The 17,891-nt window shown below is 42.9% G+C and overlaps 1 protein-coding gene across 5 annotated transcripts in view; it reads left to right on the top strand.

Annotated features, from left to right (window-relative positions):
- Positions 1–17,891, top strand: part of Lrmda (leucine rich melanocyte differentiation associated) — a 994,383-nt gene that overhangs the window by 37,195 nt on the left and 939,297 nt on the right. Inside the window, exon 3 of one of the 5 annotated variants that reach the window (XM_078039708.1) lies at positions 17,453–17,512. The exons of the other annotated variants lie outside the window; for them this stretch is intronic. Within the exon in view, the coding sequence (XP_077895834.1) occupies positions 17,453–17,512 (60 nt within the window). The remainder of the gene's footprint in view (positions 1–17,452; positions 17,513–17,891) is intronic. 5 annotated transcript variants of the gene reach the window in all.

The raw sequence follows: 17,891 nt of genomic DNA, 5'->3' as shown, positions 1-17,891 counted from the left end.
GCCTGCATTTGGAAAGGGTAGAAAGGAGGGCTTTTTCCATGCATGCTTTCTGTGACTCTCTGTCCTCCTGCAGGCTTTATCTCTGCCGTGCTCCTATGGGAGAGCAAGGGGAAAAAGTGAAGACAGACGTCTTGGGAAAGAAAACGGGTTTCCCTGCCAAAACTGGGAGATGGTGCTGGCTCTCTTGGCTTTTTAGAAACTCCAAGAAATCTGCTGACATTTTAAAGGAGAAAAAGAAAAGAGAGAGAGAGAGAGAGAGAGAGAGAGAGAGAGAGAAATGATTTATGATGACATCACATGTTGCCCAAGCAGATCCTGTGAGAGGAAAATGGCTTTTATAGAGAGCATGTTGCAATAAAGGAACAGTGAGTCACTGGGGGCGCATCATCAATTGAGATGCCTTTAGTTATTTGCCTTAACTGCCCCTTCCCCCACCTGTCAGAGGCATAGCAACTTCCGGGGTCTTGCTGTATAGAGGTTTGAGGGGTCTGAGCCCAGCCTGAACCCGGAATGTGTGCTGCTTTCTCAGCTCCTTTCCCCTCAACCTTTTTCTGATGACTGTGATGACATCTGGTGGTATTTTTAGTTCTGGTCATGTGCAGGTGTTGTACTGGCTGTCTGAATGGACAAGGGGTGGGCAAAAGAAGATGGTGGGGTGAGGGGAGCTAGCAACTTCTTTTTTTTTCCTTGGAGTTACAGAACAGTGCTGGACTCTTGCAGAGGGGTGGGGAGTTGTCTCCATGCTTGTTCAGGGTAAGGTTGATGTGGGCTGGGGGACCTAGGATAACGCCAAAAAGGATGGGCAGCCTTCTGGGCCCAGAAACCAGTGTAACTAACTGTCCTTTGATCTTCCAACAAGTTCAAAGCTTGGTATTGGGGTTCAGGGACTTGTCTGCTCGAGGTCACGTGTTGTGTGCTGTGGCTTGTCCCCTGCAGAGCACCAAGGCTAAATCTGAGCAATAGGGAAGAATCCAAAGGGCTTATCTTCAGTATCCCTACACTCCTGGTCCTTGGGTTCACCTCTGTTTTTTCATTTCCCCCCCTTTCCTGTGCCACGGTCAAGGAGGGCTGAGGATCAGGTCTGAAACCCTTTCATGTGAAGGTCAAGTTGTTGGAATGGATGCTGATTACCTTGCATGTGCTTCCATGTTGGCGAAACTAAAAACAAAGCTGAAGGAGAGTTGCATTTGGAAAAGTTTCAGCCATTAGGAAGAGGGACCTGGGGTGTCCTTTAGAGATCGGGGGTGTGTATGGAGCAGGTAGGTGGTTGTGCCAGCTATGGTGTGGACGATGCCTGGATGGCTTGGGTGGCTCAGAGCTTGCCTGAGGTCCTTCCTTGCAAGTGCCCTTGGCCAGAGAGGCCCAATGATGGTCCACGGGAACAATCATGCCCCCAGAGTGCATAAGGTTGGGAGTCTTCCCCCAGGATAAGGGCCAGTCATTTCCTGGGCCGTGGATAGGACATTTCAGGTGTTGGCACTGGTGATCCATGACAGGCCTTGACCTGCTTTTCCATAGTCTGGAAGGATCCATTTCCATACCCTGGTCTTTGAAGCTTTGGGCCTTCCTTGGTGAGTTACTGCCCTGGCCCAGCACATCAGTGGTTCAGAGCTGCCACTGGTCTCCTACATGGGCAGTAGGTTCATGAGTTTAGAGGTTGGCCCCTACACCCTCTTTAGTAGTTGGTTTCCAGAGAGGAGAAATGGTCTGATTATGGTCCTCTTAGTGTCTGATAGACACAGGCACACCCTCTTTGTTTTTTTTAACAACCGTAGGTAGTGGTAGTAAGAAGCCACTTGGAATCCCATCACCTTAGTTCTGCTTTTATTGAGTTCTGGGCACACAGCAGTAAGCAAGACACTTTTCCTGCCTTCAAAAACTCACCTCCTGTGTTTGAAAGATCACCTTTTATTCTGTTGAAAAAACAACAACACCACCACACCATAATTTCATCTAGCAAGTTATGTTCAACTCCCTCATCTGTGGGAGTTGAGGGAGTTGAACTTCACCTGTAAGCTAGGGAACCCAGTAAGGGCATTTTTTTATTACCTCCTTTTACCGTCAAGGTAAACCTGCCAAAGTACTCACAGTGCCTAAGTTGCAGAGTCAGTGTCAAGATTTTACTCTGTCTGTCCTGAGCCTGCTCTCCCTCTACCAAACCAGTCTCTTGCTAACCCACATTGTTTTGAGTTCTGCTGTTTTTCACTTAACATGTCAAAAGCATTTTTCTGTGTTTCTATAGTATTCATGATAATCTTTTTAAATGACTACACGATTTTTCTCCCCATGCTGATGTACTCTAATGTAAACCAGTCCCTGAAATATTGAATGTTTATTTCTAATTTCTTTGATGTTGAAAATCGAGTGGAGAGTTCCAAGATCCCCTGTGTCCCCCCAAAAGGAGCAATTAGCCTGACACAGATGTAGCCTTGTGGGGGTCTTCAGGTTGGAGGAATTCCTGTGTCAGGGAAGGTTCATGGGACGAGGGCTCGGCCCTTGTCCTTGATCCCCTGTCTACTTGCTCAAGCCAGATTTCTCTTCTAGGCCCTTCAGAGATCCCCTCATCTGCTCTTTTCCTCAGGGAGAACCAAAACCATCTGCCAGGCTGGTCCTTTCTGACCTACTCATTTGCCCATCTTATACCCTAGGCCCAAATCCATTCTCTTTATGCAGAATGCTCTCTGCCTTCCCTCCCACATCTTCTCTATCCAACTGTCCAGGCTTTAAACCTCAGCTCAGGCATTAAATCTCAGCTCAACATAGATAGCCTCCAGGCCCTGCTGCCAATGTCAGGTTCTCCTTGCACCAAACTCCCTGAAACTCTGCCTTGTTCAACTTGACACCAAATTATATGCTGTCATATGAATTCTTGTCTTCCCAAAATTGAGTAAGGAAAGAGGCGGGGTGTGTGTGGGGGGGTCTTTCCCACTCTTGTCCTCATTGTGTCCCAGGCTCTCTTCTACTCTCGTCTTGTTTGATTTTCATATTGACCTTTTGCAGTGGAATTTTATCCCCGCCTTATAGTGAAGAAGGCTTAAGTAGTTGTCCCAGTTACCCAAGCCCAGGCAAGAGAAAATGAAAGCCATGACATTGGCAGCACTCTCAAATGGCAGGTACAGAGACCATTTCTTTAACTTCTTAATGCCCCTTAACTGTTCGTGTGCAGTGGAAGACCCGTAGTAGGTGCTCATTAAATGTGTGTCAAATTGAATTGTTGGGCAATTTCCTTTGTGGGGTTGAAAATTCCTCCAGTGCAGTGCTGAATCAGAAAGGAAAAATTTAGTCAGCCCTGCATGTGGTGTGTGCTTTTCATTTCAAACCCTGATCTCTGTAGTTGAGCAAGGGTCAGGCATTGACACGAGGTGGGTAGGAGGAAAAACATCTTGAAACAGCCTTCTGCTCTGAGCTAGAGCAAAGCCCACATCTGTTCTTTGTCTTCCTCCTTCAGTTTCCCTCTCTCTCGGAGGTCCTAACAGCTAGAGGGAAGGTGGGTGTGGCCAGTCTGAGAACAGAACGACCTGGGTATAGGCAGGAGGGAGGTTGGCATGATTTGGTCACCTTTAGCTTTGGGGGTCAGGTCAGGTTCCTCTATGATGGACCAAGATAGAGCTGTTTTGCTATCAGACTGCTAGGTAAATACTGGAAGGCTCTGGAGATCTTTCCTATTGCTGCTTCCTAGTTCTTGGCTGGAGATGTGAGCCTGGTGTAAAAGAGAGTGAGGCTTAATCAAGAGGTGTAGATCAAAGGGTGAGTAGAGCTGGAACTTTTCTTTTCCTTTCTTTCGTCTCCCTCCCTGTCTTTCTTTCTTTTCTTGTGTTGGGGAGCAAACCCAGGGCCTTGTGTGTTCTAGGCAAGTGCTCAACCACAGAGCTACATCTTCAGCTCAAACCTAGATCTTTCCTGCAGGGGCCAGCATCATATGAGGTAGAGGTAAGGGTGAGAGCTGCGGAGGCCCTGTGTGTCATGTGCAGCTGCAGAAGCAAGTGCCGGTGAGCTAAAGGTATGAGAGAGATGGGATCTCTAGGAATAGAGGTGATCATGTTCCTCAAAATAACCGTGTTTGAAAATGTTGGGATTCCCAAATTCAGTGCTTCCTCAACATGAGGATTTCTGAGAGCCTCTCATGCCAGTCTCCCATTGAAATCACCACACAGTGGCTCAGCAGGTTGTGTTTGGAGGTGGGGTTGTGAGGTGCACCTGCAGAGAGGGTGCACCTGGGAGCTTGGGCTCCAAGCAGACTCCATGGGTTCAAGTCTTAGTTCTACAGACAGGGGTTGCTGCAGTGTTGTGTACCCTGCTTAACATTTCTGTGGCTCAGTTTCCTTACCTGTGGAGTGCTGCTTCAGAGGACATATGACATGATGCTAGCAGACTACTTACTACGTAATGTCTGGCTTGTGGTAAGCACTCAGTAGGTACTGCCACCTGCAGCTCTTTGTGTCATCATGAACATGATCATCATCGCTCCAGTGACCAAGGTAATGCTCTCCTGGTGCACTGGTTCTCAAACTGCATCCCATCATTGTCAGTGTCACCTCGTAGTTTTTTTGGAAATAGAATTTTAGATTCAGTAGGTCTGAGGTCAGGTCCAAGAGTTTGTAGTTCCCATGACTTCCCAGGTAATGCTGATGCACCCGATCTATGTGTATTTCCTGTAATATAATTTAGAACATGCTGTTGCAGGTTCTGTTCTTCCCATTGTAGTGCCATCTCTCCTCATTCTTTGATTTGTTATCCACAATCCCTTTGAAATCAAGGATTCCTATGGGTGGTGCAGGAAAGCTTGTTAGCATGATGAGATGTCATAAAGAGGAAGTAAGGCATGAGTGATTCCTGCTCTTTAAGCCAGCCTTGCTTGGGTATGTGTCTTAGTCTGTCTGGGCTGCTATGACAAAACACTAGAGATCAGGTGAGAAGAGAAGAAATTTGTTTCTCAAGGAGGCTGGGAACTCCAAGATCAAGGTGATAGTACATGAGGTGTCTGGTAAGGTCTCACTTCCCCTTAGAAAGCTGTCTTCTCACTCTCACATGGTAGAAGGGGGCAATGGGTCTCCCTTGGCCTTCTTTTATAAGGACCCCAGTGCATTAATGAATCTGTACTTCCCAGTGGGGAGACCTTGGGAGTGAGGATTTCAGCATTTGTATTTGAGGGGTGAGGACGAAAGCATTCAGACCATAGCAGTGCAGGTCAGACTTGCGGTTACAGTGGAGACCATCTGTCAGATGACCTTCTGAGTGTTTTGGATTTTCTTGGAGGTGACCAGAGTGGGATGTACTCTGGGCCCCTTATTGTAACACCATTTCCCTTTTATCTTGTCCTTTTTCCTGAGGACTGATTCCTTCACTCTTTAGTGGAATGATAAGACTGTGTGTGTGTGTGTGTGTGTGTGTGTGTGTGTGTGTGTGACAGAGAGAGAGAGAGAGAGAGAGAGAGAGAGAGAGAGAGAGAGAGAGAGAGAGAGAGATAGATGTGTGTCAGTACTTGATTAATTTTATAAACATGATTTCCAGGAAGATCCTCACCTGTAGGAAGTTGTTCCTGATCCTCTGTCCTGCCCTAATAATTTGGTGGTGCCAGTCTCTGAAGGGTGTGGAACACACTCCAGGGCCAGCATTGCTATATGTTGTCTCTAACACACACTCATTGTGTTTCTGCTCATTGAGGGTGGAGACTAGTTGGTAGTTCTTTTGTCACTAGCCTAGCACCTGGCACAGAGTCTCATATAAAAATATCTCTTGAGAGATTCTATGTCCTCTGAGACATCAGAGCCAGAGTCCCATGTGACCGATGGGATCTTTGGAGAGCACCTGGCACTGGGAACTAAAGGAGTAGATGTGGGCAGGTCCTGGCTGGGTGCAGGAGGGAGTTCTGAAGACCCAAGAGGCCATAGCTCTTAGTTTTCTGCCTTGGGTTATAATTGCTTCCTTTCTGTGTTTCCTGGGGAGACGGTCCTCTTTAGCTTGAAGGCATTTTGGGAAGCTCTCCCTGGAGATTAGCGTGGGAGTAGGGTAGTTTGAGCGGTTGGGAGCCAACGCCCTGGGGAAGGGAGAACCAGGGCCTGGGTGTAAGGGGAGTAGTGAAGGAATCTGGGCAGTTCAAGGAAGCCAACTCTCATTCCTCTTCCAGTTTTCCTAACCAGTGTTAATTTTGAGAACCTGGGACTGTTTCTGAAAGATAATTGGGTCACTGAGTTTCTCTGTTCGTGGAGTAAAGTCGTCTTTTTCCCAAAGAAACCCTGGAAGGGCTGATCATTGAAGCCCATTGTTTCAGGTAATTCATGGTTTGGTATCTGGGCTCCTCTGAAGTAAAAAGACTCCAAAATATAAACCTTTCTCCTCATAATAGAATCTCCTTGTGTTATTTAAATCCCCGGGTTTTACATTACAATAGTCGCCCATCAGGCTTGGAGAGAAATGGAACTTTCTCTGACAATACGGTCTGTGGTGTTCTTGCTGGCTTAAAATTAAACCTAATCAAGAGGTGTCACCGGAACCCTGTGCTGAGTAAATGATGGAGCATGAAATAAAATGATTTTATACACCGCCCCCCCTCCCCCAATAGGCAGTGCTTTTCAATGTTTTTCTTTTTTCTGAAAGAAGGTGTGGGTGTTGAAAGTGATTTTTGATTATGCTTTTCTTAAGTGGTCCAAGACCACAACATTCAAAGAGTCGCCTCCCACCTCCCTGCTTTCCCACAAGGTAGATTCTTATTTGAACTTTCACAGTTTGCAAACACCAGAATGTTCTGGCAGCTTCACCCAGGATTCTCTATTCTGGCCCATCAGAATAGAAATAGGAGTCTTGAGAGATTCAGGAGATGCGGGGACCTGAACTGAAAGTGGTGCGATTCAAGTCTCATTCATATTTATTGGATTGCTACTTGAAGTCCATTACATTTGGGCTAAGTTGGTTGTGGTGCCATTGAAAAAATCACTGCTTGTGAGCCTGGCATGGTGGCACATGCTTCTAATACCAGCAACTGAGGAGGGTGAGGCAGGAGATTTGCAAGTTCGAGGGCCGCCTGGGCAAATTAGTGAGATCCTGTCTCAAAATACAAAAGTAAAAATGACTGGAGAAGTTGAAGAAGTAGCACAGTGGTAGAGATCCCCTAGGTTCAACTCCAAGTACTGGGGGGAAAATTCCTTCCATCTATCTATCTATCTATCTATCTATCTATCTATCTATCTATCTATCTATCTATCTATCTATCTCACTGCTTATGAATTTAGGGCTCCAAATAGAAATAGATGTATTTGCACAAGTGTGGACCAAGCTGCCAAGAGATAATAGCAGCTCTCAGGAAGCAGGGAGGTGGGAGTGGATTCTGCCCTGCCTTCCTACCCAAATTATGTGCAAACTCAGCTCATCCAGTTCCTCCTCAAATTTGTTCTTGTCTCCTTTATCTCGGTTAATGGTATCACCATCCTCCCAACATCCCAAGTTCAAATCTAAGTTCACGTTCTCATACCCTTAAGGTTTGTTCTTCCTGCTCCCTTCTTTTTGCTCCTCCACACCTTGTCAGCAGAGCCACGTGGAGAGTTGCGGTCAGATCCAAGTTACTCCCTCACTTGAAACTAGTGTCTGTAGAAACTACGTCAACCTCCGGGTCTTCCAGTGACTTTTCTAGTGTAGCTGCTTTTTTTTCCCTAAGGCCAAGTGAACAGACTCATTTTGTCTTATGTTTTCCTAGTTCTTGGTTTTCTCTTGTATTAGTTTGCCAGGGCTGCTATAACAAAATACTATAGATCCAGTGGCTTAAACAACAGAAAAATTCTTTCTTGCAATCCTGTAGGCTTAAAGTCTAAGATCAAGGTGTTGTCAGAGTTGGTTCTCCTGAAGACTCTCTCCCTGGCTTGCAGGTGGCTATCTTCCTTGTGTTTTCACGTGGCCTTCCCTCTGTGTATCCGTTTCCTAACCTGCTCCTCTTAGGAGGACACTAGTCATATTGGATTGGGGCTACCCTAATGACCTCATTTTAGCTTAATTACCTCTTTCAAGACCTGTCTTCAAATACAGTCCCATTCTGAGGTCTCGGGGTTAGCACTTTGACATAAGGGTTTGGAGAGGCCTCATTGAGCCCATAACACCTCTCCCCTAGGAAAGCCCTTCTATCTCCACCTCACAAACAGTGTTCAAGGCTCCTCCCAACATTTCCATCCAGTCCTCCTCACTCCGTGTGGGATTGCCCTGCTGCGTTCTGCATCCAGGGAGCTTCCCACTTTGGCCAAACCCCTGAGTAAAATTGCTGGCATGAAGGCTGGATTTCTGCTTCCACTTTTGGGGACCGGAGGCTTGTACAACTCCTGGGACCTTGCTGTCCCCACTACAAGCAGTCCCTCCTGCTTCAGCATCACTCAGAGTGCACCATGCCCAGGCACCCAGGCACCCAGGCTTTGACGAATCTCCCTGTCCTGCAGGCCTCCTCCTCAGTTCTGTAGCAGTTACTATTCCTTTTCTAATTCTTCATGCACATGGCCTTTCAGCTGTGGCAAAGGACACCCTGGTCCTTTCATGCACAGGCAACTTGGGTCATTGCTGCTGCCGTGAACCCCAAGGCGTCGGCCTTCTTTCCTTCATTTCCTATTTTCTCCCCCCTTTCCTCATTCTTCAGAACTATGCTCCATTAAAGAAATGGTTTGTCATCCCTTTGATTTTTAGACCATTGCTCTGAAGGGTCACAGGACATGGGAGAAGGTCTTTAAGCTGGCGTTGTCACTGGATACCCACTCTGAGCTGCCTGCTTTCACCTTGGAAGGATGCAGCTGTCTCCCAACATTACAACCTGCTTCAAGTCAGGTGGAGACAAATAGCGACGGGAACATCATATTTAAGAGTCTGAATGTGCTGAGTGGATACTTTGGAAGCTAACCTCAGGCAAAGGTCCTTGGTTCAGGCTTGGTGACGGATGTGGCATTGTCTGCTGTTAATAACCAAGAGATTGAAGGTCCAACGAGGCCATATTTTTGCCTGTCAACTGGGACTCTCCATTCCTTTAACTTCTTTAGTTTCAATATTTGATTTTGCTTGGGCTCACCTCTAGAGTTGCTTTGTCTTGTTCCTGATCATGTTACTATAGTTGATTGACTGAATTAAGGAAGGTTTCTGTTTAAATGTAAGTATTTTGCATTTCACATGTAAAAGATTGTTCTTTAATAACTTTGGAAGAAGTTGACCGACTTAATGAAATCTCATCCATTATAAAAAATATTAACATATACCTCAGGTTTCACGTGAATGTATTCTGTCCCCTTGGAACAAAAAGGTGATGGTCCCCACAAGGTCATTTCTAAAACAATATATAAAGGATTTTAGAGCGAACTGGTGCATTTTTACAAGGTATAGAGCTATTGTCCCATTTATATGCATTTCTGTATAAAAAGAGGACATCTCCATGTAGCCAGTGAGGGATGGGGCAGATGTGATATTGTGTGGCTTCTGTGACCGACATTTTTTTTTATTTAAAAAAAATTTTTTTTTTTTTAGTTGTAGGTGGACACAATACCTTTATTTTATTTATTTATATGTGGTGATGAGGATTGAATCCAGTGCCTCGCACGTGCTAGGTGGGTGCTCTACCGCTGAGCCACAACCCCAGTCCCTGACATTGGTTTTTGACCTTTGTACTCCTCCTTGACTGCTGGCTTACTTCTCCTTCCTTCTCTCACCATGAATGTCCTCTGTGAACCCTGGTCACTTGGACATGGTTCATTCAGTTTGGACCTACCCCCCCCCCCCACCCCTGCCCCGGGCCTTCCTTCCCTGGCCTTACTTCATCTCTTTGGCTCCATGCCTTCAGGGACCCCCTTCAAGGCCAGGCCATTTCTGATTCATTCGAGCTCTCAGGGCTCCTTCCTGCCATAGAAAGAGTTCCTGTGTTCATGGAGCTTACGTTTTATTTGGAGAAGGTGGGTAAGAGGATGCAGCCAAGCAAATAGCGAGGGACCACTCACCCAGGGAAAGCCCAGGCTGCTCTGAGAACGTCCAAAAGGTCCACCCAACCTCAGGAGGAGTGAAGAGCATCAGGAAAGGCATCCTGAAGGGTCCATTCATTTTCAGAGCTGTTAATGCTTTCAGGGAGCAGTCACTGTCCAGTGGGAAACAGCAGTGGACTACGCAGGCAGGGTGCCTGCCTTCGCGGAACCTATTTTTTAACAAGAGGGGTCAGCCAAGGGAAGTGGTGTTGGGAGCTGAAGACTCTTCCAGGCAGCAGAGGGAACAGAATGAGGATATTCAAGTCACAGAAGAAAAGGAAGGTAGAGGCCAGATCACGAAAGGGCTTGTGAACTCTTTGGATTTTATCCTGAGGGTAGGCCTGCCACTCAAGGGTTTTAGTCAGGAGACTGATGTGGTCATATTTGTATTTTAGTAAGATCTCTTGATCTTACTAAAGAGTAGGGGAGCAGATTAGAAGGTGAATCATGAGGCTTCTGAGTCCTCCAGAAGGGGCTGACTGGAACAGTGGTAGTGTGACAGTAAAGTAGATGATTTTAGGCCATATCTTAGGAGCGGTTTTGATGTGATTTATGTTGAGTGAATGTGAAGGGAGGAGTGTGGGAGGAATCACAGCTGAGTTTTTTTGTTGGAACCACTGGATGGATGGTGGTATCAATCTTCAGAGATAGGGAAACCAGGAAGTTTCAGGGCTTTTAGGGTTTAGGGGAAGAGAGACCAATGAATTTGGGACACTGAATTTGAGATGCCTTTGGGACATCCATAAGGGAATGTCTAGGAGGCAGCTGAACACACAGCTGTATGGTTGAGAACCAAGTCTGGGCTGGAGGGAAATTTCCCAGTGGGGAGCATCAGCATAATGTATTCAGAACTTCATTAATGGGAATGGGGATTGGATGATTACTTGGGCTTTGGGGTCAGTGTAGGGTAAGAAGAGATTATAGGTCAGATCTTAGGAATTAAGGGATGAGCTGAGAATGAATAGCCAGAGAAGGTGGAGGGTAACCAGGAGATTTGTAGTTTGCCAAAAGCTGAGGAAAGAACAGTGTAAAGAGGAGAGAATATTTTGAGGGATTAAATGGTGCAGAGAAGAAAAACAAGATGACTTTTTGGACTAGCCACTGAACACTTGAACACTTCCACTTCTGTCTGTTCCCACCAACGGCTGTCCAAGTCCAAGGCATCATTATCTCTCACCTAGACTTTTGCAGTAGCCTCCTAATTGGATCACCTTTTGCAGAGAGTGATCTTGTGAGAGGCGATTCTCATTATACTGCTTCCTTGCTCGGAGTCTTTTAATGGTTTTCTGCTATAGAATGAAGGCAAAATCCTTAGTGGGATTTGGGTTCTGCCTCATCATCTTGTACCACATTGTCTCTCTCTCTCTACCCAACCACACTTTTCTTCACTAAATGCATTGAACAAGCCAGGTCTCCTTTGGACATTGGGACTTTGCACATGCTACTTAGAGGTCTCTTCACTTTCCACCTTTGTCATTCCTACTTGTCTTTAATATTTCAGTTCCAGTTGCACTTGATCAGGGAAGTCTTCTCTTTCTTCCCTCACGAGACTAGGCCTCTCTCTGTTGCTGTTTATGTGACATCACCTCTCTGTCTTTTATGGCTGTGGCTAGTTACATTATGTTCTAGCTTTTCTCCCTCCATAGATCTCTGCCTTTTGCCATGTGGCTTTGTAATTTCTATGCCAGAGTATGTTCCCTTGACCCACTGATGTTGGGCATGGCCACATAAATTGCTCAGGTCAGTGAAACCTAGTTGGAAGTTTGAATGTGCCTGTTCTGAGGCTAGACCTTAAGAGGCATTGCACATTTTGTTTGTCTCTTAAGCTTCTGCCATTGCCTGTTCTGAGACTGGGCCTCACCATGAAATAAAATAGAGCAGACTTAAGTCAGCTCTGTGGTTTGCAACCTGGAGTCCACCTAGCCCAGTTAGGTTGTAGCTGATTTGCAAATATATAAGAATAAATGTTTATTTTAAACTTCTGAATTTCAGAGTAATTTGTTAGGCAGAATTATCTTGACAATAGATGACTGATACAATAGCCAGTCACAATTGCAATTATATATATATATTTATGTCTGTTGTCTCAACTACATATTCTAAGTCCTGTGAGTATAACTTTTGAGTCTGTTACTGTGTACCATATTTTCTAGCATTGTGCACAATGTGTAATACATGGCAGGTGTGCAACCATATTGTTATGCGACAGAGTCAATTCTGTGTTTCAACTCAACTATGTAGTATAAATCCCTAATCTTCCCTTATAATCTTAGGAGTTTACTGGTTCTGGCCAAATTGGCCCACTGTCAAAGGATACATTGTGCATTCAATTATAATACTTCACTAATGTGAAACAAAATGACAGGTTTTCGAAATGCAACTTTACTATACTTCAAAAAGGACATTTGATTAAAATGTTGGTTTGTGCTAAGAGGTTACAGAGTAGCATGAATTGTGGGAGAATACAGTTCATCTGCAATCTTAAAGCACACATGAGCTTCGTTAATGATTTCTTTATCTAGATTGCTGTGTATGACATTCATCATGTCCCCCATTAACAAATAGGTGCATTTTCATAGATAATTTCTACATTAGAAACAAATCAAGCCTTTAAAATCTGTTGTTGTACTGTCTCTACCTTTAGAGGTAGCTGCATTCTCCCTTGAATGTATATTCATTACCCCCAAAGGCCTCTCTCTCAAGATTGCCTCCATTCTCCCTTGAATATGTTTCTATTCTCCTAAATGAAAATATTTCCTCAAAAAATATTTGCTGTTGACTTAAGAGTTAACTGAGTTGACAGAATCACTCATAGAATTTAATCTCTCTCTCTCATGGGGGAAAAAGCTATCTCGTTATAGGGAATGAATATTGGGATTGGAACCAGAGGACACACATTCATTGCTCTTTACTAGCTCTGTAACCATGAAAAATGATTACCCTTCTTGAGTTTTACTTTCTGCATAGTAAAATGAAATTAATATTTACTATTCAGGATTATGAGAAATGCTTTGCCAAAATAAAGGGGCTTACAAATTGTAGTTACTGAAACAGAAAGAATAAACAAGAAAAATAGCAAAGAGTAAAACTATTGATTTCTAAATGTTAATCTTATACCCAGGTTTCTTACTAATGTCTCTTTCCTAATTGTATTTTTTTGGGGGGCATATAATTGTTTTCTGAAAAAAATGTTTTTTCTCCTTTTTAAATTTTTTGCTTCTTATTTCTTTATCTTGTCTCATTGCATTGGCTAGTGGTGAGAGGATTCTATTTTTGGTAATTTTTAAAGGCAGGATTACTTTATTCACTTTCCAGGTTAGGAACTGATGTTGAACTTCTGGTATTTATGCAGATGAACATATGGTATGATTTCCCACATTTCTTACCTACTAATATGATAAACTATATTTCTTAATATGGAGGCACTTATAAATCTTATTAAAAACCCTACATTAGTAGTGATATAATATCATTACTTAGTTGTGAAGAGAAGGTTTTAAAATTTTTTTGTGATTTCATCATCACCTAGTGTGTTGTCTGGGTTTTATTTAAATTAAAAATTAATTTATTTTAATTAGGTATATATGACAACAGAATGCATTTTGATTCATTGTACACAATTGCAGCACAACTTTACATTTCTATGGTTACACATGATGTAGTGTCACACCATATGTGTAGTCATATGATGTCCATCTCATTCCACCATTTTTCCTGCCCCCAGGGTCCCTCCCTACCCTTCCTCCCGTTTGCCCAATCAAAGTTCCTCCGTATTTTCCCATGCCTCCCCCCTCTCTGTTATGGGTCAGCATTCACTTATCAGAGAGAACATTTGGGCTTTGTTTTTTGGGATTGGCTTACTTTGTTTAGCATGATATTCTCCAACTTCATTCATTTACCTGAAAATGCCATAATTTTATTATCTTTTAATGGTGAGAAATATTCCATTATATATATATATATATATATATATATATATATATATATATATATATATATATATATACCACAGTTTCTTTATCCATTCATTTATTTAAAGACATCTAGGTTGCTTCCACAGTTTAGCTATTGTTCATTGAGCTGCTATGAACATTGTGTGGCTACATTACTACAGTATGTTGATTTTAAGTCCTTTGGATATGACCAAGGAGTGGGATAGCTAGGTCAAATGGTGGTTCCATTCCAAGTTTTCTAAGGAATTTCCATATTGTTTTCCAGAGAGGTTGCACCAATTTGCAGTCCCACCAGCAAGTCTGAGTGTGCCTTTCCCCCCACGTCCTTGCCAACACTTATTGTTGTCTGTCTTCTTGATAACTATCATTCTGACTATAGTGAGATGAAATCTTAGAGTAGTTTTGATTTACATCTCTCTAATTGCTAGAGATGTTGTACATTTTTTCATATATTTGTTGATCAAATGTATATCTTCTGAGAAATGTCTCTTCAGCTCCACAGCCATTTATTGATTGGATTATTTGTTTTTTTTTTGGTGTTAAGTTTTTTGAGTTCTTCATATATCCCAGAGATTAGTGCTCTATCTGATGTTTGGGTGGCAAAACTAGAAATCCATATGCAGCAAAATGAAAATAAACCCCTATCTCTCACCATGCATAAAACTCAATTCAAAGTGGGTCAAAGACCTAGGAATTTAGTCCAGAGACACTGCGCTTAATAGAGGAAAAAGTAGGCCCAAATCTTCATCCTGTCGGATGAGGCCCTGACTTCCTTAACAAGACTCCTAAAGCGCCAGAAATAAAATGAAGAATTAATTAAATGGGATGGACTCAAACTAAAAAGCTGCTTCTCAGCAAAAGAAACAATCAATGAGGTGAAGAGAGAGCCTGCATTTTGGGAGCAAATTTTTGGGTTCTTTTTTGCTAATGTTTTGTTTAGGGTTTTTGCATTGCCTTTCATGAGAGTAATTGGCTGGAGTTTTAAGGTGCTGTACTTTGAGGGTTTGTTCTGTTTTACGGACTGAATTGTATCCTCCACAAAGTCCATACAGTGAGGCTCTAACCCCCAATGTGACTGTCGTTTGAGGATAAGATCTCATTTAAATAGAGTCCTTGGTCTGATAAGTAACACAAGGAAGAGGCACCAGGGAGCTATTTCTTATGCAGAGAGGAAGCTATGTGAGACACAACAAGAAGGCAGCCATCTATAAGCCAAGAAGAGGCCTTACCAGAAACCAACTCTAAAGGCATGGTAATCTTGAACTTCTAGCTTAAGTGATCTTATAGTCTGTAATATTTTATTAAGATAGCCTGAGCAGACTACTACAGTGCTGTATAGCTGGTCTCTGAATTTATAATGGCCTATTTATAATTTTTCAACTTTACCATGGTGCAAAAATGATGTGTATTCAGTAGAAACCATACTTTGAATTTTGATCTTTTTCCAGGTTAATGATATGTACTGGGATAGTCCCTGTGCTGGGCTGTGGCCATGTGCTGCATCCCCCAGGCAGCCACACGATCAAGAGGGTACCAGTATTCTGCAGTGTGCAGTGTTGCCAAGCTAAGATGTTCTGTAAGTTCAGTGTATTGAATGCATTTTTGATTTATGATACTTTCAACTAAAGATGGATTCATCAGGATGTAAGCTCATCATAGGTTGAAGAACATCTGTACTTATTTGTAAAAGTAGAATATTTCTCTATGTTCTGGAACAAACAGTTCAGATAGCATTTTGGTTACTTATTATTTGAAGACACAGGTAACATTTTTCTGTAGAATATGTGGTCTGTTTTGTTCATTATCTTTGATAACTTTATATTTTTTGTAGTACATGGTTTCCTTATATTTTCTAGACTTAGTTTTGATTGTACCAGAAAATAGCTAGTTTATCCAGGTTTTCAAAAGTATTAAAATAAGGTTGAGTAAAATTGTATTTTCTATGTCTTTTAATTTATTCTGTATTTGTGGTTATATATACATTTGTATTCTTACTTTAACTATACATTTTCCCCTGGATTATTGGTTTAGTAGTTGAGTATTTTTTAATAACTCTTGGATTTATTAGCATGACTGTTTCTCTTATTAATTAGTGTTTTATCTCTACCAATTCTTTTACTTTCCTTATGTTTATTACATTCCCTTGTTTTGTTTCTAAGCTGCACATCTAATTTAAACTTTTTCATTCTTTCTTGTTTAGAACTATTCATATTTAAAGCTATTAATCTCTCTCTGAGCACTACTTTAATAGTTTCTTATAAGTTCTAATACATAATGTTTGCATATTTATTTCTAGATATTTGGGGGTTTTGATTTTAATTTTCTCTTGTCATGAAAGTTATTGAAGAGGTGTGATCAGAGAATATGATCTATACTTTTTCTACTTCTTGGATTTTTAGGTCCTCTTTATGGGGTCAGTTTTTATCAGTAAGCACTTTAAAAGTTGTATCTATTTTCAATTTATAGCACTGAAAAATCTATCAGATCTTCTGATGAGAACATTTTGAGCTTAGACAATGAAGGAAAGCTTTATGCAGGAGATGATAGAACAAGTAGGTGTTCAGAGGTTGAGAGTTGGTAAGGGGCAACAGGGGAAAGTTTGGCCTTGACTACACCTGGCATGTGGTGGGGAGGCATGCCCCCTCCTCTTCAGGTCTTGATCTGCAAAACATGCTGTGCCCATTGAGCCAGTCATCTCCATTCACTTGACTCTGCGTTAGGATCTTTGTTGAGACCACTCCAGCCATGCCATCAGCCTACCTAGCAGTGGTGGAGGACAATACACTGTGGTTTGCTCTTTGGGCCACCCTGCTGGCAGGTTCTCAGCTTCACACTTTTACTGGAGAGCCAAAATTGGCCCACGCCTCAATTTGTTAGCATGAGCTCAGTATTTGTACATTAATCAGAGAGACAGAGACATTTCCATGGAAGAATTACAGTGTCTGATATGTACTGGCTATATGGAGTTGTTTTGTCAGATGACCCCTGTAAATTACCGAATATTTAACACTGATGATAAATCAAATGATGTGCAGTCTGTAGGAAGTGGAGGTATTTAAATAATTAAGCAGTTCTTTCTAGAGCCTCTTTATATGATGATTTTCTAGACTTCAAATCAGTTTTCCTCATCCAGCCTCCATATAATATATAGTTATTTCAAATCAGCTTTACTTACTGAGCTTTTTCTAGTAATGGAGCTTTGTCAGCAAAAACTGTGTGTACCAGCAAATGGTGAATGATGGGCTCGTGTCAGAAAGGAGCTTGAGAGGTGCTTTCTGTTGTGAGATGGATGGGTCTGGAGCCAGAGCTTGAAGCTCACTGAGTGTAATAGTTTCAGAGAAAAGGTGCGTCTAAAGGAGGGGTGGGTGTTCCTTCACTCAAAAGCTGATGTTTCACACACGCAAGCCAAATGCTTCACGTACTGCCCAGGCCAGTTTCGTGTTTCTGATGCATAGGAGATTGTGAAGTTCTTTAGTATAATCTTGTTTGTGCTTTCTTCTCCCACCCTTCACTCCTCTTCTCTTACAGCTGGAACCCAGTGTTCAGGGCAGAAGGCAGGAAGTTCAATAGCTACTGGAATTATAGCAGGTAGGTTTATGCAGCTGTGACCATGGCTCTCCATAAGCCAGCGCTATCCACAGTGAGTGCTCTAAGTGCCCATGAGTGGTCTGAGCTCTGCTGAGTGGGGCAGGCTCTTGGGAAAGCAGCTTTTATTAGCTAGGTGGTCCTCACTCAGGCTCGGAGGGTAGAGCATTCTAGTGGAGATGGGCTATGGGGGCACTCTGAGGGTTTAAGCCACTTCTGCTATTTTTGAAATTCTGGTTCGAACTGCAGGATTGTGCTGAGCTTGATACAAACTAATTTCTCTGCTGGCAGCACATGATGTATGGCATAGTTGAGCCTATGTGTCAGTCGGTCTGATGCCTCTCTGGACCTTGAATGTTCCAAAGAGCTATTGGGGGAGAAA

The sequence above is a fragment of the Ictidomys tridecemlineatus genome, chromosome 1, assembly GCF_052094955.1.
Source record: "Ictidomys tridecemlineatus isolate mIctTri1 chromosome 1, mIctTri1.hap1, whole genome shotgun sequence".
Lineage (NCBI taxonomy): Eukaryota > Metazoa > Chordata > Mammalia > Rodentia > Sciuridae > Ictidomys > Ictidomys tridecemlineatus.
This window is presented reverse-complemented; position numbering and strand designations above follow the sequence as displayed.